Genomic DNA, 27803 nt, shown 5'->3' with positions numbered 1-27803 from the left:
GCAACATTTCGAGTTGACAATAAACATACATGTGACCATCTGCTGGAGGCATCAATCAATACCATAAAGTATCTGAATGGTCCACATGGTGGATGGATTGGTCCACAAATATCACCCTGAATACGTTCAAGAAACATTGGTGATTCGGTTTGAATTTTGACTGGTGATGGTCTTATAATAAGTTTTCCAAGAGAACATGCTTTACATTGAAACTTATTATTCTGAAAGATCTTCTGGTCTTTCAGTGGATGACCATGTGTATTTTCTATAATTCTTCGCATCATTGTTGAACCAGGATGTCCCAATCGATCATGCCAATTGGTTAATATCGAAAAATTATCAACTACCATGTTTGATTCAATGGGACTTATATGTGTATAATGCAATCCAGTAGGGAGCATTGGTAGTTTTTCAATCACATATTTCTTTCCTGATTTATATGTGATAAGACACATATATTTCTCATTCCCTTCATTCATTGTTTGAGTATCATACCCATGAGAATATATATCATTAAAACTCAACAAATTTCTTTTCGATTGTGGTGAATATAAAGCATCATTGATCAAAAATTTTGTACCATTAGGTAACAAAAATTGTGCTTTACCACATCCTTTAATCAAGTCTACAGGACCTGATATTGTATTCACCGTTGTTTTTGTTGGTTTTAGTTCCAAGAAATATCTTTTATCTCGGAGGATAGTGTGCGTTGTACCACTATCGGGTATGCAAACTTCAGCTTTGCTCATAGCATTTTCCATATTTGAACTTCAAAAAAATATGCAATGAAATAAATTACTGGCAATATATATTTAAATATAACACATATCATAATTATACAATAAAACATTATTCTATGAATACATGAAAAATAAATTATTGTACATTTATATTCTACCATTATATTGTTCATTTTCAGAGAAATCGTTGAGAAAATCTGCAGCATCAATATTGTTCAATTCTATCCCACTAACATATTGATCATTTCCAGATAAATCATTCATAAAATCACCAGCATCAATATGAGTTGAATCACTCAAATGGTCACTGCGTTCAGTGAAGTTGGTCTCCTTTTCTTTCCCCTTTAATGATTCTTTATAAAGTTTATAAAGGTGCTCAGGGGCTCGACAAACTTTTGGACCAATGTCCTGGAGTACCACATCTGTAACAAGAACTTTCATATCTTTTTGAGTGATTCTCATTAACACTTGTATTCTCATGATGCCTTTTCTGTGGATGGTTTGGGACGCTCTTTTGAGATGAGTTATAAAAATAACTATCTCTATTGTTTTCAAAACCACGGCCTCGACCACGACCACGGCCAATTCCACGTCCACGTCCACGACCTCGGCCTCGACCTCGACCAAAATCTTGTCTTTGAATTTGATTTTGGTTTCGAGGTTTAAATTCATTTTTATTTACAACATTTACTTCTGGAAATGCTGTTGATCCAGTCGGTCGGGACTGATGATTTCTCATTAATAGCTCGTTGTTCTTTTCCGCCACAAGAAGACAGGCGATGAGTTCAGAATATCTCGCGAATCCACGTACTCTATATTGTTGCTGTAGAGTAATATTTGATGCATGAAACTTGGAAAATGTTTTTTCAAGCATCTCAGCTTCTATGACCTCATGTCCACAAAATTTTAGCTGCGAGATTATTCGATACATCGCTGAATTATAATCACTGTCTTTCTTAAAATCTTGGAATCTTAACATATTCCATTCATCACGGGCGGTCGGAAGTATAACTTCCCTTATATGTTCAAATCTTTCTTTCAATCCTTTCCACAAAGCCATGGGATTTTTTTCAGTCAGATATTCGCATTTTAATCCCTCGTCGAGATGTCGACGCAAAAATATCATGGCTCTTGCCTTTTCTTGTGATGTACATATGCCATTTTCTTTAATAGTCTCGCTTAGACCCAATGACTCAAGATGCATTTCTACATCGAGAGTCCATGGCATATAATTCTTTCCCGTGATGTCGAGCGCAACAAATTCGAGCTTTGTTAAATTTGACATGGTGGTACTAAAAAAAATTACGATGCATTTTATTAGTTAATAAATATTGCAATACAAAGTAACGGATAAACAACAAGTACAAGCATTTGTAAAAATAAAGAAAACGCACGAGGAGGATATTCTTTGATAAATACAAGACTCGTGAATATGATAACCAAAATAATTAAAAATATCCTTGAGAAAGCCATCTTCTTTTTTCTTCGAAAAATTTGATGATGAATAATTTTTAGAGAAGAATAGAAAGTTGGAGTGATTGAATGTGTTTGTGAGATCATATTTATTGGGCAAAAACTAGCCGTTTTTTACCATTTATGACCGTTGGTGTACAAAAAAATAAAGGTATGTATTTGTATAATTTTATGGTAATAATATGGTATATATAATATTAGATATGTTTAAATAATTATGTATATCATATCATAATATTATAATGAGTGTCATAAGTTATTTTGTTTAAAAACCTTATAGGCTTTTATACTTGTCGTATCCCTTACCGGGAGTGTGGGATGTCGGCTTAACATCCTCCCAGGATTTATAACAAGTTTATGAAAAATTTATTTTTATTATTTCTTATAATAACATTATATTGTATATTAAATAAATACACAATAAATAAATAACAGTAAAATAAATATAATTACTTTTGTTACCTTTTTCTTCTGTTTGGAGCTTGAAAAAGTATTTAGGACTTTTAGAGCTTCGTGCTGATAACGTGTTGTGAAAAAGTAAAAATTTATGGTAAAAAGTAAAAATCTCAAACTCTCAAAATTTACCAAACTACACACTTTATAATATTTTTCTCTCTACGCAATTGTGATTTTCTTCACAAATGAGAGATCTATTTATAGAGTTTCATTACACATAATCCAAAAAATAAAATACATCATTACCTACATCATCACACACAAATTTCTAACTTTACAATTCTTATTTTCAACATTCAAACATTCAACTATTACTTTTTCAATATTCAAATATATTATTTTCAACACTTATCAAATAAAAGGAAATTATTTTGTTTCTTATCTTATATGTGGATAGATTGATCTACACAAAGGAAGATAAGATGGAAAGATAATAAAAAATATGATTTTTGAAATAAAATCTAAATTTTAATTTAAGACAAAATCTAATAAATAAAATAATACTATATAATTGATAGGTTTGCCGAACAGAGATTGGCAGTTCAGATTTTGAAGTTTGAGATTTGCAAATTGAGAATTGAATCTCTCTTCTCGGCCTAAAATGTTTTTAATAAATTTTTTCTCTTTCATGTTTTTGTACTATCTATATAACGTTAAGACTGTGTTGTGGTTGCAATACTAGATTTCTTGTTCGTATAAATCGAATAGTTGTCTAGTGTCAATTATTCGTGGTAGATTCTTTTGGTGTGTTGATATGTGTCGTTTTTACGTGTTTTATTGCATTAGTCTGTGTGTGTTTTGCATTGTGCATACGTGTATTTCCATCACATTCTGTGCGTTTTAGAGTAAACATTTGCATTTTATCATATCTCACTCGGGCATGATGAATTTGCAGGAAAAGTGGCCGGAAAACCAAAAATGGAGCAAAGTGTACAAAAAAGAGGGCAACGGACAGAATGAGCGGCGCCCGAGCGGTAATTTTCTACCGCCCGGGCGCGAAAGGTGACCAAGTCGACAGAAAGGTTGGCGCTCGAGCGGTAGTTTTCTACCGCCCGAGCGCGAATGCCACTTATCCCAAGAGCTTCGACAGAAAGGTCGGCGCTCGAGCGGTAGTTTTCTACCGCCCGAGCGCGAATGCCGCACGTCTCAAGCAGCTTTACAGAAGGTGTGGCGCTCGAGCGGTACTTTTCTACCGCCCGAGCGCCACCTATTTTTGGAAAAGATCAATCTCGATTCCATTCCTTAATTTCGAAAGGGAAATCATATGGTGAGGATTTGGTCGACATTCAGAGGGGATTCATACTGGATTTTGCAGCCGCCACAAGCTTTTGGAGAGAACTTTGCGCTTGGATTGAAGATTTGAAGTTTTCCGAGCACCGTTCTTCGCAGATTTCGTCTCGCCTAGTATTTCTAATCTAGTTTCTTTCATTTTAAACGTTGCATTTATTTTTACAATGAATTCTTGTAGCTAACTTTATTATTTGTTGGGATAAAAGGGGATCCTACCCCGAACGTTGATTTAACTTAATTGATATTTCGATTGTGCGTTATTCTTGATTTTACTACTGTTTTGTCGTGTCATTAAAGCGTAGCTAACTTTAACGACGTTTTCATATCACGAGTGAGCTCGAGAGAATAACGAGTGATATGATCGAGTAGTATAATTCGCGGATCTACAATTTACAAAGATGTATGAAATTGGATACGTGCCGATAGTCATAGTCCTTAGGGTCGAAAACTAGGGGATTTCATAGGTCGAAATGCGATTTGCTCTTGATAAATAATTAAAGATATTTAATTACTTCATTGAGTAGAATTAGTTTGGCATAGCTCGAGAGAGTGTGTTCAATAGATTAGGAAATCCTGTCGTAAGCGTAGATCACGATCGAACGAATTAATTAATTAACGAGGGGTAGGTGAACCGAGATTCCCAACAAATCCATTTCTCATAGAATTTTAACTCAACATTTTAGATTAAATTTTCATTCATTACTTGTTGAATCATTTTAATTACGTATTTGTTTGAGCATAGTAGGAACAATCACACAACTCAAATTTCGTTGCTAAATGTTAAATAACTGAAAATAATCATTGTTAAACACAGTCTTCAGTGGAACGATACTCGTACTCTTGTACACTATATTATTACTTGACATCGTGCATTTGCGATTAATTTTGAGCATACAAAATCATAATTTTCTCAAGTGTACTCCTTAAATTTTGAGTATATGGAATGTTTGTTTAGTTGGCTTAGGGATAACTCTTGAGGTATTATGCACAATTGGGACGAAAGTTATTCCGGTGGGTTCAAATGATCTACGCTATTTCATGTCACTGGTCGGTCGCGACTGTCAACAAAATTCATTCAAGTTCGACTTGCATCTCATGTCATTCCAGTTCCTCCCACAGAATCTTAAACTCGACTATCGTGTACACTACTAATAATACCCACAATGTACGCATATACAATAAACATTTCATTTCACTGGGGTATTCATGACGTGTGATAAAACTAAGTAACATGCAGTTCATTCACCCCACAATCATCATCGGCTACCAATTCACTAATGTCACCATCACTGCTACTCATGCAAGACACAGACGAATGCAAACAAATAAGAAGACGTACAACGACCCCCTCATACTAGACGTGTGCAATGTCCCAGTGCACAAAGACTCAAAACACAGAAATGCAAACACAAATACAGACTAATAAACATGAAAGCTAATAAACATGCTAGACTGAAACAATGATAAGAAAGAAAAACAGAAAAGCGGCAAAGAAATAAAAGTGCGAAAGTAGGGGAAACAGTAAACTCCCCTGATCAAGCGTCATCCTCATCATGCTCCGGCGGTGGCACTCCTGCGGCCTCCCCATGCTGAGAATAATCATACTGGAAAGGGAATGGGGGAGGAGGTAGCGGAGTCGGTGGAATGGTCAACGGGTCAACGCCCCCGTGCACAAGCAAAGTGCGCATCATGGAGTCAATGTGCGATAAATGGTCCGCGACATAGGAGTTGAACTGACTCTGATGCGCTTGGAAGGCGAGATTTTCATCCATCTTATCATTCTGAGTTCGCCTGCGGGGTTGTGGTGGGAGGCGTTGTGGAACGGCAGTGCTTGATCCACCGGCATCCTCCGCCCGAGGGGGAAAGTCCGCTCGTCGTTTTGCCCTTTTCCGCTGTTCATCCTCCCGACAAATTGGCTTCATCGGTTGAAGCCACTCCTCGTCGTCCCTGAAGTGCACCCCGGCCCGTGCACACAATTCGGAAATGATGTTCGGGAAGAAGAGACCTATGTGGCTGTGGTGGGTGCTCAGTGTGATTTGCGAGTTGATAAGTTTGCCCACATCGATGGCATAACCTCGGTGCAACGCAAAAAGTAACACCGCACGCTCCTTTTGCACCTCGCTTTTGTGCGAGACTGGCATCATCCGTCGGGCCACAAACAGATACCACAAGGCAATATCAGCTCTCAAGTACTTCTCATCAAAACAGCTCGGCGATCCACCCAATGGTTTCCACATCGCACCCGGGTGGCACAGAGTCTCGATAATCAGGTTGTAGTCGGGATTAGCCATCAATGCCTGGAAATTAGAGTCATCTACCTCGGCCGTTTCCAATAGGGCGTTAATCGTGGCCGAATCGAACGGCACAAGCTTGCCCCTAACAAAGGCCCTACCATCAGTTCGTTCAACGGCATTGGCGTAGAATTCCCTAACCACCGACACCACAGCCGCCTTAGGTTGCTCGCCAAATTTGTCCCATCCCCTTCTTTCCAAGTCCACAAGAGGTGGCATATATCGATCCTCAAAAGTACGACGAAATCCCCTCTCGGTAATGGGGTTTCGATGAATTTTAGCATGGTCATATCTAGCACGAGCCTCCGCACTCACGAAACGTGTTCTATCAAATGAGGATGAAGAGGAGGAGCTAGGATTACCTCGTTGCTTCTTGGGAGCCATTGTGTTTGAAGGGTTGAAGATGAAGATGGTGCCGGAGAAGAAGACCCCATTACCGAGAGGGGATTTCGTCGTACTTTTGAGGATCGATATATGCCACCTCTTGTGGACTTGGGAAGAAGGGGATGGGACAAATTTGGCGAGCAACCTAAGGCGGCTGTGGTGTCGGTGGTTAGGGAATTCTACGCCAATGCCGTTGAACGAACTGATGGTCGGGCCTTTGTTAGGGGCAAGCTTGTGCCGTTCGATTCGGCCACGATTAACGCCCTATTGGAAACGGCCGAGGTAGATGACTCTAATTTCCAGGCATTGATGGCTAATCCCGACTACAACCTGATTAACGAGACTCTGTGCCACCCGGGTGCGATGTGGAAACCATTGGGTGGATCGCCGAGCTGTTTTGATGAGAAGTACTTGCGAGCTGATATTGCCTTGTGGTATCTATTTGTGCCCCGACGGATGATGCCAGTCTCGCACAAAAGCGAGGTGCAAAAGGAGCGTGCGGTGTTACTTTTTGCGTTGCACCGAGGTTACGACATCGATGTGGGCAAACTTATCAACTCGCAAATCACACTGAGCACCCACAACAGCCATATAGGTCTCTTCTTCCCGAACATCATTTCCGAATTGTGTGCACGGGCCGGGGTGCACTTCAGGGACGACGAGGAGTGGCTTCAACCGATGAAGCCAATTTGTCGGGAGGATGAACAACGGAAAAAGGGCAAAACGACGAGCGGACTTTCCCCCTCGGGCGGAGGATGCCGGTGGATCAAGCACTGCCGTTCCACAACGCCTCCCACCACAACCCCGCAGGCGAACTCAGAATGATAAGATGGATGAAAATCTCGCCTTCCAAGCGCATCAGAGTCAGTTCAACTCCTATGTCGCGGACCATTTATCGCACATTTACTCCATGATGCGCACTTTGCTTGTGCACGGGGGCGTTGACCCGTCGACCATTCCACCGACTCCGCTACCTCCTCCCCCATTCCCGTTCCAGTATGATTATTCTCAGCATGGGGAGGCCGCAGGAGTGCCACCGCCGGAGCATGATGAGGATGACGCTTGATCAGGGGAGTTTACTGTTTCCCCTACTTCGCACTTTTATTTCTTTGCCGCTTTTCTGTTTTTCTTTCTTATCATTGTTTCAGTCTAGCATGTTTATTAGCTTTCATGTTTATTAGTCTGCATTTGTGTTTGCATTTCTGTGTTTTGAGTCTTTGTGCACTGGGACATTGCACACGTCTAGTATGAGGGGGTCGTTGTACGTCTTCTTATTTGTTTGCATTCGTCTGTGTCTTGCATGAGTAGCAGTGATGGTGACATTAGTGAATTGGTAGCCGATGATGATTGTGGGGTGAATGAACTGCATGTTACTTAGTTTTATCACACGTCATGAATACCCGAGTGAAATAAAATGTTTATTGTATATGCGTACATTGTGGGTATTATTAGTAGTGTACACGATAGTCGAGTTTAAGATTCTGTGGGAGGAACTGGAATGACATGAGATGCAAGTCGAACTTGAATGAATTTTGTTGACAGTCGCGACCGACCAGTGACATGAAATAGCATAGATCATTTAAACCCACCGGAATAACTTTCGTCCCAATTGTGCATAATACCTCAAGAGTTATCCCCAAGCCAACTAAACAAACATTCCATATACTCAAAATTTAGGGAGTACACTTGAGAAAATTATGCACCACTAAAAAAAAAAAAAGAGAAGTATTACAACAAGAGTGTTGTAAATGAAAAAAAGGGTATGTAAGGTGTGGGGGAGCCAAAAAGGGATGAAATCCTATCCCAAGGCTAAATAGATGGAGAAGTAAGGCGTTGAGGAATGTCAGATAAAAATTCTGACAAGTGCATAATGAAAATGATCAGTGTACGTCCTATCTTCTTTAGCCGTTCGAAACTTCATAATATTGACTCCCTAATTCCTGGTGTACAACCTTGAAATTTTGCCGCTTTGTGTTCACTCGTTGGTCACGACTAGAAACAGAACTCGGGATAGGGAAACTTGCATTGAACTGTTGATTTGGTGACTCGCATGATTTGCAAATGAAACTGTCTGAAGCACGAGCTAGTGAGACCCACAGCACACACACGACCACACTTTCTGGTAAATTCAAAATGTTATAAGGTGTTTTAAAAGGGGTATTGATGAATGTTGGGGTTTGGCTAAGGGGATGTGGTTTAAACACCCGCTGAGGCAGGAGATACCGGTTCGCTACTTCACCATCATTTTAGTTGTTTCGGTACCCTCACCTTTGTGTTTGTTTCGTGTTTGATTGTGGTCTATAACCTATTTTACTTGAGGGCAAGCAAAAGGTTAGTATTAGGGGGTTGATATGTGTCGTTTTTACGTGTTTTATTGTATTAGTTTTAGTTGTGTTTGCATTGTACATGCATGCATTTCATTTACATTTTGTTCATTTTAGAGTAATCAATTGCATATTATCATATCTCACTATTGGGTGATTAATTTGCAGGAAACACGACCGGAAGAACCAAAATCGGAGCCAAGTGCCAAGTCAAGACAAAAAGGGCAGAGGAGTTGGCGCTCGGGTGGTGAAATTGTACCGCCCGAGCGCGAGAAGAGAAATGCCGAAGCATCTTTACAGAAGGTTTGGCGCTCGGGCGGTGAAATTCTACCGCCCGAGCGCGAGAAGAGAGCCCCAAAGGAAAAATTACAAAAGAGTCTGCGCTCGAGCGGTAGTTTTCTACCGCCCGAGCGCGAATGCCGCACGTCTCAAGCAGCTTTACAGAAGGTGTGGCGCTCGAGCGGTACTTTTCTACCGCCCGAGCGCCACCTATTTTTGGAAAAGATCAATCTCGATTCCATTCCTTAATTTCGAAAGGGAAATCATATGGTGAGGATTTGGTCGACATTCAGAGGGGATTCATACTGGATTTTGCAGCCGCCACAAGCTTTTGGAGAGAACTTTGCGCTTGGATTGAAGATTTGAAGTTTTCCGAGCACCGTTCTTCGCAGATTTCGTCTCGCCTAGTATTTCTAATCTAGTTTCTTTCATTTTAAACGTTGCATTTATTTTTACAATGAATTCTTGTAGCTAACTTTATTATTTGTTGGGATAAAAGGGGATCCTACCCCGAACGTTGATTTAACTTAATTGATATTTCGATTGTGCGTTATTCTTGATTTTACTACTGTTTTGTCGTGTCATTAAAGCGTAGCTAACTTTAACGACGTTTTCATATCACGAGTGAGTTCGAGAGAATAACGAGTGATATGATCGAGTAGTATAATTCGCGGATCTACAATTTACAAAGATGTATGAAATTGGATACGTGCCGATAGTCATAGTCCTTAGGGTCGAAAACTAGGGGATTTCATAGGTCGAAATGCGATTTGCTCTTGATAAATAATTAAAGATATTTAATTACTTCATTGAGTAGAATTAGTTTGGCATAGCTCGAGAGAGTGTGTTCAATAGATTAAGAAATCCTGTCGGAAGAGTAGATCACGATCGAACGAATTAATTAATTAACGAGGGGTAGGTGAACCGAGATTCCCAACAAATCCATTTCTCATTGAATTTTAACTCAACATTTTAGATTAAATTCTCATTCATTACTTGTTGAATCATTTTAATTGCATATTTGTTTGAGCATAGTAGGAACAATCACACAACTCAAATTTCGTTGCTAAATGTTAAATAACTGAAAATAATCATTGTTAAACACAGTCTTCAGTGGAACGATACTCGTACTCTTGTACACAATATTATTACTTGACATCGTGCACTTGCGATTAATTTTGAACATACAAAATCATACTTTTATTAGGGATTTTACTGTGCAAGTTTTGCTCGATCATGTGTGGACCAGATTTTTGGAGAATCGTTGTTGTGGCAAAGCTTACCATGGGGTCTGAGTGGTACATGACCAGAGCATCCATCCATGACCAAGGTCATGCGATAAATTTTTTTCAGGCATTTAATTATGAGTTGTATGCATGTTTTATTATTTGAATCATAGGCAACCGATCGTCTCCGGGATTGAGAGATTGAACAATTTTATATTTCCGCTGTGTCTTCGATGTGAGTTCTGTAGAAACCCATTATAAACCTCACGAGAACAACTCAGTGCTACTTTTGAAATTTTGTTTATTTTCAGTAAGCGGGAATTGATGTGCGCTTATGTGATGTTGGTGCAGCAATCCAGGAGGTCATGGAGTCATATGAGGTTGAAATTAATGGAAAGGTGTTTCAAGGTATAGCCTTGAGCAGAATATTTGAGTAACTTGTGTGAGCAGTGAGATACACTCTGCTCAGTGCTGGTGTAGAATGTTTATATTGGGAACTTATTTGTTTTTGAAAGTATATTGTTTCAACCGCAAAAGTATACTAATTCGTCAAACAATAATCAGCAAAACAAAGAAGGCGTTTGGCTGAAATTAATTGGCATATAATGAAACTAGAGTTCCCAGAGGTACTCTTGTACGGTAGTCCTATGTGCGAAGAGACCCACTCTCTTTACCCTCGTTTAAGTTAGTAATCTCACCCAAACAAAATAAGCCTGCTCAACTCCCTACTCTTGTGTTTTTCTTTGCCCCTTCCCCAAGTCATTACTTCTAGAACTAGATACTGATTTTCCCAAATATACCTTAAACATATATATATTCGAGTTATTTTTGTTGCATTTTCTTATTTCAGATGACATGTACTGGACGCAAGAAAGAACACTCTCTTTAAACTGATATAGGCATAATCTGAAGCTTACTGCTTATTTATGAATATTATAATTTTTTTGTGTGAAAAACACCGCCAACCTGTGTTTTATAGTGGTTATAATTTGTTGCTCTAGTAAGAATGTCACCATGTCAATTGCTACTTTATGGCAAATTACAGCTATGTTGAAGTCACTGGACTGGAATTTCTCTCTCACCCAAATTTTCATAGATATAAAAGGTTCTAGTCCATCTGGAATTTTGAAATTGGACTTGGAAATTCTGTTTCGAAGGAAATGTTGAATATTACTTCACTTGACAGGTTGACCATGGATTATAAAATTCCTGGATAATTCTGTTTCTAGATATTCCTGGATCATTAGAAAATTTATTCCAACTTGTGACAGTCAAGCCGCATCATCCATCTATTTAGCTTGAAAGATTGAAATAGTCTAGTTAATCAAGTAACCAAACATGAAAATAAATTAATTACTAAATAAAGATTAAATATGTCAGGTTCCACATCTGGTTATTTTTTTTTAGCATTTAGTTGGACTGTATAGAATTTTTTTTTAAGTTATATGATTGTTCTGGATGGTTCGGCTATTTTGGCAGTAAAAAGTATTCGAAATTTGAATGGCCATAGTATTGGGAGTTATCTAATCCATGCTGGAAAATCTGTTCCTATAGTTAAAGGAGGGGAGCAAACAAAAATGGAAGAGGGTGAATTTTATGCCATTGAGACTTTTGGATCTACAGGTGACATCTTTTGTATACATTGAAATAAAACCGTTGAATTAGTTATGCTGGATGCAACTGTTGAATTATTTATGCCGGATGCAAAAAGCTTTATTTTTTCCTTCCTGTTTTTCATGCAGGGAAAGGATATGTCAGAGAAGATCTAGAATGCAGCCATTACATGAAGAATTTTGACGTTTGCCATATTCCTCTGCGGTTGCCCAGAGCAAAGCAGTTGTTGGCAACGATTAATAAAAATTTCTCAACATTGGCTTTTTGCAGGCGTTATCTAGACCGCGTGGGGGAAACTAAGTATTTGATGGCACTGAAGAATTTGTGTGATGTTGGTATTGTTCAGGTATGAATTATTGTTTAAGAAACTTGCACGTTACTTATGGCAAGAAAAAGTGAACATTTTAGCTGCATTTATTTCTATGTTGGAAAATTCAAACTGAAAATGAAGCTTGGGCTTGATTTAACATCTATGACCCTGCAGTTACATATTGCATAATTTGAAATGATTTTTCTCCCAAGGTTGAATTTTTGCTAGTATTTTTCCGATAAATCTCAAAGTTGGTTTTAAAACTACTATCACGCATTAGTGGAGTCCTGGCTAGCTCAAACCTTAGCCTCTTCGCCTAATGTCTTTGGGTTAAAATAATTGTTTTTGGAACAAAAAAATCCGAAGAATCGTTAGAGAAGCTATAAAAATTAAAGCTATACACCAGCTGAATTATTAAACTAGGAGACAGTTTTATAATAGATAGTGTCGGTTATTGTGATGGTATCATGCCACTAATAATGTAGAGATTCTAGCCTTGAACTCTTTTCTTTTAAGACCTAATTTGAGAAATATCTAGCTAAAATAAGAAGCTATCAGTTGGCATGAGCTTATTGGTAATTTTAATTATGGAGGAATGCTGGTCAAAGTTACTAAACGGACCATTCTAAAGAATATATAATAACAATAGAACTGTTAGTAGTCATCTTGGGTCTAGGTATGTGTCGGCCAACTTGTAATGTTGGGATGCGGAAAATCAAATGTAATGGCCAATAGCTCTACGCATATATGAAGTTCTGATATTGCATCTTACTCAGTACTTGTTCACATGATGGATTCAGTTTTGCCACCATGGCCTCTCCAAGAGAGGTGTAAGATATTGGTTGTATTGGTTGGGTATTGAACAACTGCTATAACATCATGCTTGACAATCTCCCACGCTTTTTTAAAGAAAAGCGAGCCAAAACCATCCGGTCCAGGGGCTTTGTCATTATCAATATCAAATAATGCAGCTCTGATTTCGTCACCTATCACCATCTCTGTTAGTGCAGCCCAATTGTCACTATCAACACACGGTCCATCAAGTATAGTTTCTCTGTCAACATGACTCCTGTCCACATGTGTTCCTAACAAACTCTTGTAATAATCAACAAATAGGTCGGCAATATGAATTTGATCCGTGACAGTAGCACCTACACAGTTCCTAATTGCAACAATAGCATTTCTTTTGTTATTTCTTTTAATCAAATCATGAAAGAATTTTGTGCACCTGTCACCTTGCTGCAAATAACTGAGCTTCGCTTTTTGAGCAATGAATGACCTTTCAGCTTCTAATAGCAACTCAGTATGCCTCTTTACTACACTGTAATCTGTTGGAGTGGTCCCCGAATTCAACATATCATATTGCAAATCTTCAAGCTTGATTTTAGCGAAGGTGGCCCTTGAAGATATATGACTGAATTGTTTCTTGTTTAAGAACTTAAGTGGCTTTTTCAGATTACTCAGCAATTGTCTAAGTTTAAATTGCGCTGTACCATGCCGAGTAAACTTCCAGTGCCTAGCAACTATCTCGAGGAAGCTATCACTTAAAGCCCACATGTTGAAAAATTTGAATGGTTTCGGTCTCTTCACAGTTGGCTCAATAAAAGAGACAATACTAATTGTATGGTTCGAGACACATCCCAGAGCTACGAAATCAGCGAAACCATCAAGATTCGATGCAACCCAAGCTTGGTTCACAAGAACACGATCAAGCTTACTACACAACTTAGGATTGCTCCAAGTAAATACACACCCAATTTGTCGAAGATCTAACAAGTCAAGGGTAGCAACACACTCAACAAAATCTTTGATGTCGTAGTTTCTAACCACTAGCCCCCCTTTTTTTCAGCCGGTGATAGTACCGTATTAAAATCACTAAAACCATCCAAGGAAGCGAACATTTACCCCATAATCCTTCAAATCATCCCACAAAAATCTTCTTTGCACAATTGTATGTAACCCATATACAAACGACGGACATAAATTCAATTTAGATGCCAAACAAGATATGTTGACATGCACCGATTGCTCAGTCATACTCACAGCATTTAAATCAACCCTATTCGGGTTCCACAAGACAAAAATGCGCCCTTTAGCATTGAGACTGAAATTATGAATAACTCTCATTCCTGTGAAGCGAATTCTCATCATAGAAAAGAGTGCTTTTTCATCAAATTTGGACTCCAAAATACCTATAACATCAATCTTACGAGTATTCATAATGCTTTGAACACTCTTCTGTTTTAGAGGCTTGTGCAAGCCTCTAACATTCCATCAAGCTATAATCATTGATATTTGGGGGCATTATCAGGGCCCACCCTTTTCCATATTCCCAAAGTATCTCGTATCTCCGTTCTTGTTGTTCAAAATTCACCAATTCAGTAACACATGAACTGTCTCCCCCCATGTCTTCGAAAAATTTAGACAATTCTACATTTTCCTGCCCTTTCTTACTCAAAGATTGTTTTTTTTATGTTTGCTCTGCTTCTTATTTTTCTTGCTTATAACTTCGATATAAGGGCCATCATCAGCAGCCTGTTTTTTCGAGTTTTCCCCCAGTAGGGGAAACTCGCTTTCTAGCACACTTTTTCCCTTGTCAATGCATTTCTGCACATCAGTGGTAAGTACAGTAGGGAGTTTACTGCCATCTTGAACTTCAATTTCCACATTAATTACCGAAGTACTATTTTCCGGAGCATGCACTCCATGATTCTTAGATGTGTCAGCCGTAGCTCTCTCTTGTCTAGGTGGAGCATGGTTATGTGTACTAGACATCCTAGCTCTGCCACGAGAAGTAGCTCTGTGCCATACCACTGTAAGGCTCGAGATTATTAATCTTCATTAATATGGGACTCGGAAGATATGAGAATGCATGACGTGCAATGAGGGGAGAAATGACATGAGAAATTAGAGTTTTTGAGTACAAGAGAGACCGCACCCGCGCTTAGAACAGGAGTGCGCCCGCGGTCATTAAAAATGAAATTATGAAGGGAAGACCGAAGCATCACCGCACCCGCGGTGCTAGAAGGACCGCACCCGCGGTGCTGCTACAGTGGGGTGACCGCACCTGCGGTAAGATCAGGACCGCACCCACGGTCGGCAATTTTAGAAAAATGAAAGGGCTGCCGAGGGCAGACCGCACCCGCGGTGCTGCATGCGAAGAAGTCCACCTTTATTCCTTGTACTGACACATGGCACATATATATATAGATACTTGAGCTGAGTCATTTTCCTCATATTCTTGAAGAGAACCGAGAGCTATTTTAAAAGAGGAGAAAGGTTTCTTTCATTCAAACTTGAATTTGTGCAAGATTTAGCCATCCGAATTATATTCCGAGTTAAGATTCTTGTTCCTCTCTTCAAAGGCTACACAAGGACGTAAGTTTTATTATGTTTAGACATGATTTGAAATTATGATATTGTCAGAATTGAATATGAATCAGATATGATGTTTCTGCTACTGTAGATATTGTACCATTGAAGTCATATTAAAGAACAGACTGTTTATGAAATTGTTATGAATTTCAGAGTTGATTCAGTTGAGATTCTATATCAGAATTGTGTTAGTATTTAGATTATGAATTGTATTGATACCGATTATGAGTTCTGGTATTATATTTGTGATGTTGAGATTGACGGGGTTATTCAGATTGTATTGTTATGCCGTCGAAACATCAGCAGACTGACATCTGATCAGATTTGATATTGATTGAGATTGCATAGTTATGTCATTGATATTGATCAGAACAGATTATGAACTGAGATATATACTGATATAGTATTTTTATGAATTTTCATTATCAGATTGATATGGACAGAGTGGAATACCAGACTTCGTCTTCGTCAGACCTGGAAGACAAAGGTATAATTCATGTGATTGTAGGGAAGATACGACTCGAATCAGATTTGTTTGGAGTTTCCCAACAAAATCACATACTAGATTGTTATCGTATCTTTTGATATGTTTTGAATTGTTTATAGATTTATATTCAAACCTCCTGATATGATAATGTTGTGTTTATAGATTTATAATCAAGCATTGAGATAGGAGTCATTGACAGATTTGTCAAACTAGATGTTCGGTCGTATCGACGCATAGGAGCAGACACCCTCCGACTGTAGACATTCGATACAGACAGGACCGAAGTCTAGGAATAAGACGTACAGTTACCCCGATTGGGAGGGTAGGTGACAGACAGTGACGTCTTATTCACACCGGGATCCCTAGAGTTAGAATCGAGTCGAGTCAAGATATGAGTTGATTTGACTGGCATGTTTAGATAGATTGGTGCCTAGATCAGGGAATCCCTTGTTATTACTTGCATGCTTATTTTATTGTGGTTTCAGAGACTTGGAGAACCATTGTCATTGCATGCTTATCTGATTTGGTTTCCTAGACTATGGAACCTATTGTTATTGATTCTATGCATGATAGTATGCTTTATGATTTATATTGTGTTCATGCATGTATACCATGTTTTATACTGGGATATTTATATCTCACCGGAGTTATCCGGCTGTTGTCTTGTTTTGTATGTGTGCATGACAACATGTGGGACAAGATCGGGGTCGAGAAGATGATGAGAGATCGAGATTAGAGTGGTGATGCCGGACTTGGATATAGATAGGTTTCATTACTTGATTATAGTAGTTGAACCTTAGTTGAACTAGATGAATGTTGTACAAGATTTGTTTTGGTTATACTGATTTGTATAATAGAAAGATTCCATTACATTCCGCAGTTACATTTTAAAAAGAAAAAATTTTTAGACCCTGTTTATCTGAATTGATAATTAAATCCCAAGGATGATTAAGAAAATGATTAGCGTCCGGGTCCCCACAACAGGTGGTGTCAGAGCGATAGATCCTTTAGACTGAGTTAGATTGAGATAGAAGAGAATGAGCGGGGTAGATGAGTTTTCTTTCCTTGCATGTGATTGCTAGCATGTGATTTATTATCGTGTTGACTTACATGTATGCTAGCATGAGACTATGTGTTACTGCTGTGAGGTACATGTTTCCCTGATTATTTGATTGGAATTGGTATTATGTATCACTGAATATGAATCGGATTTGATTCCTGATCTGCAGTAAGATGATCAGAGAAAGATTAGAACAGATTTGTTGTATTGGGTTACTAATGCTTTTGGTAATCAGATATACCTCCCCGAAGAATTCCGGAAAGAGGTAATACTTCAATTGAACAGACAGATATGTCCGAAACTCAGATGGAAACACAGTTGCAGAGGTTTCAGTCGTTTCAACCGCCGATTCTGAAGAGTACTGAGACGTCAGTAGATTGTGAGAATTGGCTTGAGGACACAGAAATGTTATTTGAATTTCTTGAGTTCACAGATGATTGTAGAATCAAGTTGATTGAGAACCAGTTGCAAGAGACTGCAAGAAGATGGTGGTTACTAACCAAAGGAGCCTTAGAACAGAGTTGTTCAGTGATTACGTGGAAAATTTTCAAGGTTGAATTCTATCAAAGATTTTTCCCCGTATCGTATAGAGAGGACAGAAGTGAAGAGTTTGCAAACCTAAGACAGGATCAGATGAGTATTGATGAGTACTTGGCACAATTCTTCACCTTACTACGTTTTGCCCCTTCTGTGGCTAGAAATGATGATACTATATCTAATCAGTTCATTAAGGGATTGAATCCAGAGATACGTACATGGGTGAATGTGAAACGATCGAGTAGTTTTGCTGATACATTGAATAGGGCCAAAAGAGCAGAAACAGTCCTGATGGGACGAAAGGGAGCATCATATGATCTTCCAGCACTGAGTTCACATCAACTGCCTTCCAGAGTTGAGATTGGCAGTAGCAGTGGTGAAAAGACAGAACAGCTGAAAATTCAGAAGAAACAGTTTAAGAATTTGGGAATGAACCGAGTGATTCATCTGGCCCCAGTGTTTCCAGTTCGAGTTATATTGGTGTATATTGCAGAAATTGTGGAGGAAGACATCCCACCGAATACTGCCAGGGAGTACTTGGTTGATGCAATATCTGTAAACAGTCGGGACACTTCACTAGAGTTTGTCCCCAAAGAGGTTCCCGAAGATTTCAGGGAGCAGAATCATCTGGTGGCAGTGACCGAAGAACAGCCCCAGGAGACACTTGATGATATAGTGGCAGGTACTGTTCTTTTATGAGTATGTTACATATGTATTGATATATACTAATGCATTTCTACAGTTATTTTTGACTGAGTTGCATTGATATATGCTGTACCTGTTGGGTCTGTAATTACTGTAGTATTGATTCCCTTCCTGTTTGAGAAAGAAAGATTGATATCAGAGATTTCCGTAACATGTTGTATACTACAGTAAGATGAGAATGAGACCGAGTTAGATTATGATGTACTTGTGTTTCTGATTTGACTGCATTATTGATGTTAATATGCGGAAAAAGTACAGAACTATTATAGATTCCTTTCAGGAGAATGTAAGATTCAGACCAGAAAGGGTTGATGATTAGAGATTTCACAGTAAGTATTCTAGATTTAGAATTCCTGTGATATTTAGATTGTTTATGACTCGATTTTTACAGAAAGGAACAGATGGTATCCTTATGTATTCAGTAGATGTACTGGAATCGAGCCTAACATTGACAGATTTGCCAATGATGTGCGAATTGGCTGATGTTGCCAGATAAGATTTTAGAATTTCTTTATATCAGAAAGATAAATTTCAGAATTGAATTTAGGTCTTGTTTTTAGAATTCAGTACAGAATAACATTGAATGTACAGGATAATACAGAATGAATGGAAAGATCAGTAGAAGAATACCGACCAGGAGTTACATCTGATTGAGTGTTTCTCTTTGGCATGCTTTAGTAAATTCAGAGATGTTCTGATGATTTTATGCTCATTGTATCTATGAGATTTTGATATAATTGCAGCATTTGATTGATCGAATCGAATATCTGAAGATTTTATTGAATATTTTGAGAACTGTGATGATTGTATACAGAAATTATCCAGATAAGAATCCTGCTTGAAACAGATTATATTCAGAGTATGCGATATCTGAAGTTAGTATACCGATTGATTTTGACGCAGTTGAGATTGTGATCAGGGGCTGATAACAATATCGATATCAGAAAGATCAGAAATTTCAGAAATGTCAGAAATTTATTTTTGTCTGAATTGGCAGATTATCTGATCTGATTATGCTTTGAACTGCTTGAGAGTTGTTTGCTTCTAGATCAGTATTGATACAGATTGTATTGTTTGGGGCATATTATATTTGAAGATGATATAGCAGTTGATATAAACAGTCAGAAGATGTGATCAGTTAATCAGAATTTTGATATTATTGCCAGAAATTGCAGTTTTATAAGCTTATTGAACTTACTAGATTAGTATAGATTATTTACTGTCTGAATCTGATTTGATATTACTGTTATTCTGAGTTAGTGTTTGATACAGATTTTGTGAACCGTTGAGATTATATACAGTTCAAACCGAATCAGAGTTGAATTCGAGAATGACAGCAAGTCAAAAATTTGATCAGAATGTTAAGAACTTGAATTCGATAATCAGAGCAGAACATCGATCAGAGTAACAGATATGTGATTTGTAATGTATAAGAATGATTATCTTGTGATATCAAATGTTTCAGAATGATACAGCAGAATTTGATATTGATAGTCAGAGTCGAATACCAGGTAGGTATTTTTCTTTAATTTTATTATTAACGGATTTAGTTATATCAATAGTTCGAATCGGAAATGACAGATAATGTTAGAAGCGTACAGTAATGAATTCAGTTTTCATTCTGGTGACTAAGAATGTATAATATTCGGACAGACAGTTTTGATATAGACAGATTACATCGGTTATGGCAGAATTTATGCTGAAATATGGGCAGAATGTGTACTGAAACGTCTGAATCGCCAATAAATGAAGATAGAATGATAGAGATCAGAAGATTTATTACAGAATTTGTATATTTTGATTTGACATGGGGAGTATAATTTGATGAATTTCGTAATGAGATTACTGCAATACTTTCCAGATGGCGATATGATATGAATGTAATTGACAGATTGTTCAATCTATATTTATTAGTTTGTACAAGATGACGTACAAACATGACCAAATGACAAAGATCGATGTCAGAAAAATGGTCAGATTGACCAGAATGTAGAACCAGACTATATCAGATTGTGATTGTTAAGTTATTTTGCACTTATGGCAGATTATACCACAAGTTATTTCGTAGATTATTCACCGATTGACAGATAGCCAGAGTATACTATCCAGATATTGGAAGATATTTATGGAGCTATAGTGCTGGATGCTAGCACTGATTGATATGATATATAGTCGCTGTGTGAATTATTGCATTCAGATTAGCAGATGGATAATGAGATAGTTACAGATGACACATTATACAGTGAGTACTGCAGAGATTCTTTGGTATAGGAATCGTGTCTCGAAGATACTTGAAACAGGATCTGATACGGTCAGAGATATGACAAAGAAAATGTAGCTAAATTCAGAAGAGAATGAAAATAGCTCAAACTAGATAGACTTAATATGCCAAAGTCGGACGATGACTGTTGGTATTTGATACCGAAGAGTTCATATATCCTTGAATGGGATAAACAGATTTGATAACAGCTGATGGTATTGATATGTTATGAGCTATAGATTGGCATATACGAATGTTGTATAGCCAGTAATGCGAGATTGATGCTGTCAAAAGAATTTAGAGAAGTGTCATGATATTATACTTAGTGAATTCTTATTCCAGACTGGAATCAGATATTTGAGTTTTGATTTAAACTCTATTATATAATTCTTCTAGTATATCTGAATTGATTACTTATGAGTTCGAGGACGAACTCAGATCTAAGAGGGGGAGAAATGTAAGGCTCGAGATTATTAATCTTCATTAACATGGGACTCATAAGATATGAGAATGCATGACGTGCAATGAGGGGAGAAAAGACATGAGAAATTAGAGTTTTTGAGTACAAGAGAGACCGCACCCGCGCTTAGAACAGGAGTGCACCCGCGGTCATTAAAAATGAAATTATGAAGGGAAGACCGAAGCATCACCGCACCCGCGGTGCTGCTACAGTGGGGTGACCGCACCTGCGGTAAGATCAGGACCGCACCCACGGTCGGCAATTTTAGAAAAATGAAAGGGCTGCCGAGGGCAGACCGCACCCGCGGTGCTGCATGCGAAGAAGTCCACCTTTATTCCTTGTACTGACACATGGCACATATATATATAGATACTTGAGCTGAGTCATTTTCCTCAGATTCTTGAAGAGCACCGAGAGCTATTTTAAAAGAGGAGAAAGGATTCTTTCATTCAAACTTGAATTTGTGCAAGATTTAGCCATCCGAATTATATTCCGAGTTAAGATTCTTGTTCCTCTCTTCAAAGGCTACACAAGGACGTAAGTTTTATTACGTTTAGACATGATTTGAAATTATGATATTGTCAGAATTGAATATGAATCAGATATGATGTTTCTGCTACAGTAGATATTGTACCATTGAAGTCATATTAAAGAACAGACTGTTTATGAAATTGTTATGAATTTCAGAGTTGATTCAGTTGAGATTCTATATCAGAATTGTGTTAGTATTTAGATTATGAATTGTATTGATACCGATTATGAGTTCTGGTATTATATTTGTGATGTTGAGATTGACGGGGTTATTCAGATTGTATTGTTATGCCGTCGAAACATCAGCAGACTGACATCTGATCAGATTTGATATTGATTGAGATTGCATTGTTATGTCATTGATATTGATCAGAACAGATTATGAACTGAGATATATACTGATATAGTATTTTTATGAATTTTCATTATCAGATTGATATGGACAGAGTGGAATACCAGACTTCGTCTTCGTCAGACCTGGAAGACAAAGGTATAATTCATGTGATTGTAGGGAAGATACGACTCGAATCAGATTTGATTGGAGTTTCCCAACAAAATCACATACTAGATTGTTATCGTATCTTTTGATATGTTTTGAATTGTTTATAGATTTATATTCAAACCTCCTGATATGATAATGTTGTGTTTATAGATTTATAATCAAGCATTGAGATAGGAGTCATTGACAGATTTGTCAAACTAGATGTTCGGTCGTAGACACCCTCCGACTGTAGACATTCGATACAGACAGGACCGAAGTCTAGGAATAAGACGTACAGTTACCCCGATTGGGAGGGTAGGTGACAGACAGTGACGTCTTATTCACACCGGGATCCCTAGAGTTAGAATCGAGTCGAGTCAAGATATGAGTTGATTTGACTGGCATGTTTAGATAGATTGGTGCCTAGATCAGGGAATCCCTTGTTATTACTTGCATGCTTATTTTATTGTGGTTTCAGAGACTTGGAGAACCATTGTCATTGCATGCTTATCTGATTTGGTTTCCTAGACTATGGAACCTATTGTTATTGATTCTATGCATGATAGTATGCTTTATGATTTATATTGTGTTCATGCATATATACCATGTTTTATACTGGGATATTTATATCTCACCGGAGTTATCCGGCTGTTGTCTTGTTTTGTATATGTGCATGACAACATGTGGGACAAGATCGGGGTCGAGAAGATGATGAGAGATCGAGATTAGAGTGGTGATGCCGGACTTGGATATAGATAGGTTTCATTACTTGATTATAGTAGTTGAACCTTAGTTGAACTAGATGAATGTTGTACAAGATTTGTTTTGGTTATACTGATTTGTATAATAGAAATATTCCATTACCTTCCGCAGTTACATTTTAAAAAGAAAAAATTTTTAGACCCTGTTTATCTGAATTGATAATTAAATCCCAAGGATGATTAAGAAAATGATTAGCGTCCGGGTCCTCACAACCACACTCTTAGATCTCATCCTAGCATACGTTATTGTTTGATTGTTATCTCCTTTAATGTTCTCCCCACCTGTCTTGGTAGGACAGCAGTCAGCAACATGACCAGCCTTCATACAAACTGGACATAACTTGATCATTTGTTCATACACGAATTGCACATCCACGGTACCAGTAGGCAGTTCTACTTTTATAGCATGTATCCTAGCGGAAGCTACTTCAATCTCTATTAACACTCTGGAAAATTTCATGCATTTGCGCCCCTGAGTTAGGAGATCCATGTGGATGGAGCCCCTAACTCAGAAGATATGTTACTTAGAATAAAATGATTCCAACAATCTGGAGGCAGTCCATGAATTTGAACCCATATCGGAACTGTTTTAAGATCCTTCTTCTCTGAATCTGAAACATCGAGGCATCTCCTTAATGAAAAGGTGGTATCCTTGGATCAAATAAGGTCCTCCACATAGAATGGCAGCCCTTAGCTCAGAAGATGGAAAAGAGAATACAATCCATCCACTCTCATGCGTTTGGAAACGAACATCTTTCCCCCATCTTCTAACCAAATCATGGAACACATTAGAAGATGGTCTCCCACTGATAACATATCCCAATAGACAGAACCCATATGTTTTCTCAACTGAGTCAATATCATCAAGAGAGAATTTCAGTGTGTTTGTGCCAGGAGCAAAACATTTCAGTTTGCAACTCTCATCTGCCATACGATTATCCTTGAACAAATTAACAAATGGAACTTTCTGTTGCTTTTGCTTTGGGTTCATAGCCATATCCCCTGAACCATTAACAACTTCATTGGTATTTGTGATACCCATGTTCATCTGTTCTTGAGTACTCACTGACTTGCTGTTATCTGTATTAGGAAGTATGCTCGAAGCCAAATCCACCGAACCATGAGCATCTGAAATAGGGGCTGTCGTATTCAATATAGGCTATGTGTTATTCAATATCAAACAACCACTTTTCCCTGTTCCTGTCTTAGTCACTACATCAGGAAGCGAGCAGCTAGAATTGGCATCTAGTTTTGCCATAAAACTCTCACTGGGACAATTACCCAAACACTAGCCGAGCACTTGAAGGACCAGTGAAATTTGTCAATCAAGAATTATAGCAACCAACAAAAAACAACACTGATAAGAAAACCAGAGCTCCAGCAACTCAAGCAAACCAACACCTCACCCTCTGAACGATTAACAAAGCTACAAAAAGTTTCAGCGAAGTACCTGTAAAATCGCGAAGCCAACAGAAAAGAGACGCGAGTCCCAGCAGGGCCGAGGAACTGAGATTGAATGAGATGAATCTTCAATCTTGCTGTTAATCAGTAAGTAAACCAGTGCAATATCAGTAGAAAAGATTCCTAATGAAATCGCGAAGCCAAAGCAGAAAAATCACCACGAGCAGCGCGCAATTTTCCCTAGAGAGAGGGGAGAGTACATCTCTCTAAAAATACACGCGTGAGCTGGAGTTCAAGAAGTGTTGGATCAATTAGGTTTGGTGAATTTACAAGGTTACTGATTTAAAGAGAATTTTTTATAGAGCTTAACTGAACTGAATTCTTAAAAATAACTATACAATCACGTGTAACTGATTTCCAGAGCAAAACTAATCTTCCTAGACTAACTTATCTCAAAGCAAAACTGATGGAAGACAACCAATCAAGGGTCACTGGTTCAAGGGCTACTACTTATTCTTCTAAATCATTCAATCACGTCAACAAACAGTATCTTAAGATCTCCATATTATTCTTATTAAGGATCAGAGCCCAACTGACATATCAGATAAATCTTCCGTACCTTAACATCTTCATTGATCCGTTAATGAGTCAGAGTCCATCCGTACTATCGAATCATACCATTTGTCAGAAAGAACAATGATGTGGCACAAATATCTTTCTATTTGGAAGCGACTACCAAATATCGTTGCAATCAAAGACTATAAATAGATCAGTTGGATTATCTTTCAAGTCTCGCTAACTATTCTGAATATCAAGTTCTTGAAAGTCAAACGAATCAAAGTATTTTACTGCACACCCTTAAAAGTTTTTATTTGATAATGAAGTATCAATTCGTGCTAGTATATTCTTTTGAGAAATACTTGTAATTTACAGTAGAATCTTAATTATCATCTTATTTGAGCTGTGAGATTTTTAGGAGTTTCAATAGACAAGAAATAAATCCCGTTGAAGTGGATTGTTGCAAATTGCTTGTAATTCCTAAAGCTTTCTAGAGGAATCCTTCCTGAGTGGAAGAAATTGTGATGTAGGAATTCTTCAAATCTCCGAACATCCATAAACATTTTTTGGCCACTCTTTATTTCATTTACTTTTACATACATTCTCTTTGATAGCTTAATTTTATTTCATTCTTGTCCTTTTGTTGTTCAAACCGTTCAGTGAGCCTATTTTTGCTCAATATCCAACGTTGGCTTATTGATACCCAACTAACAAGAATTACAATTCAGTGTTGTTAGTCCAAACAAATTAATTTGCAAATTTGTTGAGATTTTTTATTTACCCCATCTGAACCAATCTTCTGATCCTAACAAGTGGTATAAAAAAAGGTTAATTATTGTCTCTGAACACTATACATAAATGGCTTCCTTCAATAATATTCCGTTGTTTTCTAAAAAAGATTTTGGCGATTGGAAGATAAGGATGCATGCTGATTTAGCTGTACATGATGATGACATGTGACAAGGTATCAGAGACAGGCCGGTAAAAATCATGAAAGCAAATACTTCCAATGCCATTACAGAAGGTTCACCGCAAATGATCGAGAATCCAAGAATGGAATGGACTAGTGAAGAAATAAAAGGAAAATTTGGATACCAGACAAGAATACGTTCAACAATATTAAGACGTGTTGTACTGCCAAGAACATGTGGGAGAAACTGATCCAAATATGTGAGGGTAATGGTCAAACGAAGGAAAGTTGTAGTGCCAAAAAACCAGTACACGTAAATCCCATGCATGATTGAAATAGTTTATTTATTTAATTATTAATTTAGGTGATACATGCTATGTGTTAAATTATTTTAAATGAATATATATATATATATATATATATATATATATATATATATATATATATTTATTTGCATGCAATTTAATTTTTTTTCTCGAGTTTTAGCTTTTCATGCGAATATTCGATGTCAGACCGAGAAAGGAGACCGGAGACGATAGAGGGGCAAAAATTTAATGTTGTATTTTTATTTTAAGTCAAAAAATTATACATTTTAGGGATTTATGAATTTTAGCATTTAAGGGTATAATTTAATTTATCAAGTGAAATAAAGACGTTAAGTATTTTAATTAGCAAATTTTGAAAAGCAGTGGGATTTAAATCTTTTCACTCATGACACAATATTATAATAATTATTTTATGTTTTAATTAAGTAAATTGGTTAGTATTTAATTTATGGGTAGAATTTAGGATTTTAAGGACTCTTAAATTGTCATATTTCTAAAGTTGAGGGATTTAATTTGTAAGGTCCAAAATGCGATAATGTAATCCAACTGCATGCAAACCTAGGAAAATAGAAAATGCTTAATTAAATCATTTTAATGGCACCAATTAAATTTGGTAGGCATGCTTATATGTTTAAAATATGATTTTCTATTAGAATCCATAAAACTGTATTTTCAAGGGTTATTCGAAGCGCGACCGAGGAATGGAGACCGGAGACTGTAAAGGGAAAATATTTTCATTAAATTATTATTTTTAATTATTTAATATATGGTATATTTAAGGTGTGATTTTCGAAAATGTGGTCTTTTGAGATGTTATTACTTGCCGAATTGTATCTTAAACCGGTAATCGTTTTTCGAAGAAAACATGGACTTTTTGGAGGCTCGGTTATTATTTTCGAGAACTTTCCTAAACGAGATATTTTTCCTACATTATAATGGATCTAATGGGTCTGTTATACCAACTTTTATTGGACATATATTTTTACCTAATTACTTATATCAAAAGATGGAGTTTCTAAACTACAAAACACTTCATATCACACAAGAAACCTAGAGCTTCTCTCCCTACCACACACGCATGCAAACACCCACGTTTTTGCTTTTCACATCGGTTTTTGAAAGAATAATGCATCAAGGAGCTTCCCCATCTCTCTGGCAACGTCCCTTCGTGTCTAGAATTGAATCTTCTTGCGTGAATCACGCAAAGGCACGTTTTATTCCTTCTTTTCTCATCATTCATACCATATTATTTGTGAATATGTGTTCTTGCATAAAAAAAGTATAAAAGTATCATAATATTTTCGTTTCAAGGGTTTGCACTTGGAAGAACTTGAATTATCTTGCATAATTTGATGTTTCTTGATAGCATGAGGGGGCTGCCAGGTTAGGGACCATATGGGCATGAATTAGGGACTTTTATGAGGCCTAGATGGGGCTGCACAAGGGATGGACATGAAGGAAAAATGGCTGCATGATTTTTGGGGCCAAGAGAGCTAAGGCACAGGTTAGGGAAGAAATAAGGGAGAGGGTCATGTGGGGTGCTATCCAAGCGAGGGTCTGGAGC

The 27803-nt window shown here is 37.6% G+C and overlaps 1 protein-coding gene across 4 annotated transcripts in view; it reads left to right on the top strand.

The window, feature by feature from the left end:
* Positions 1–13258, top strand: part of LOC140833063 (methionine aminopeptidase 2B-like) — a 30902-nt gene extending 17644 nt beyond the window's left edge. The window contains exons 1-4 of one of the 4 annotated variants that reach the window (XM_073197469.1): positions 10477–10567; positions 10775–10871; positions 11943–12086; positions 12206–13257. In XM_073197469.1, coding sequence (XP_073053570.1) covers positions 10829–10871; positions 11943–12086; positions 12206–12429 — 411 coding nt within the window. In that variant the 5' untranslated portion in view covers positions 10477–10567; positions 10775–10828 and the 3' untranslated portion in view covers positions 12430–13257. Of the gene's footprint in view, positions 1–3564; positions 4307–10476; positions 10568–10774; positions 10872–11942; positions 12087–12205 lie in introns of those variants that run through there. The other 3 variants (XM_073197468.1, XM_073197471.1, XM_073197470.1) reach the window with 3 other exon arrangements.
* The last annotated feature ends 14545 nt before the right edge of the window (positions 13259–27803 follow it).

This window comes from Primulina eburnea, chromosome 5, assembly GCF_022965805.1.
Source record: "Primulina eburnea isolate SZY01 chromosome 5, ASM2296580v1, whole genome shotgun sequence".
Lineage (NCBI taxonomy): Eukaryota > Viridiplantae > Streptophyta > Magnoliopsida > Lamiales > Gesneriaceae > Primulina > Primulina eburnea.
This window is presented reverse-complemented; position numbering and strand designations above follow the sequence as displayed.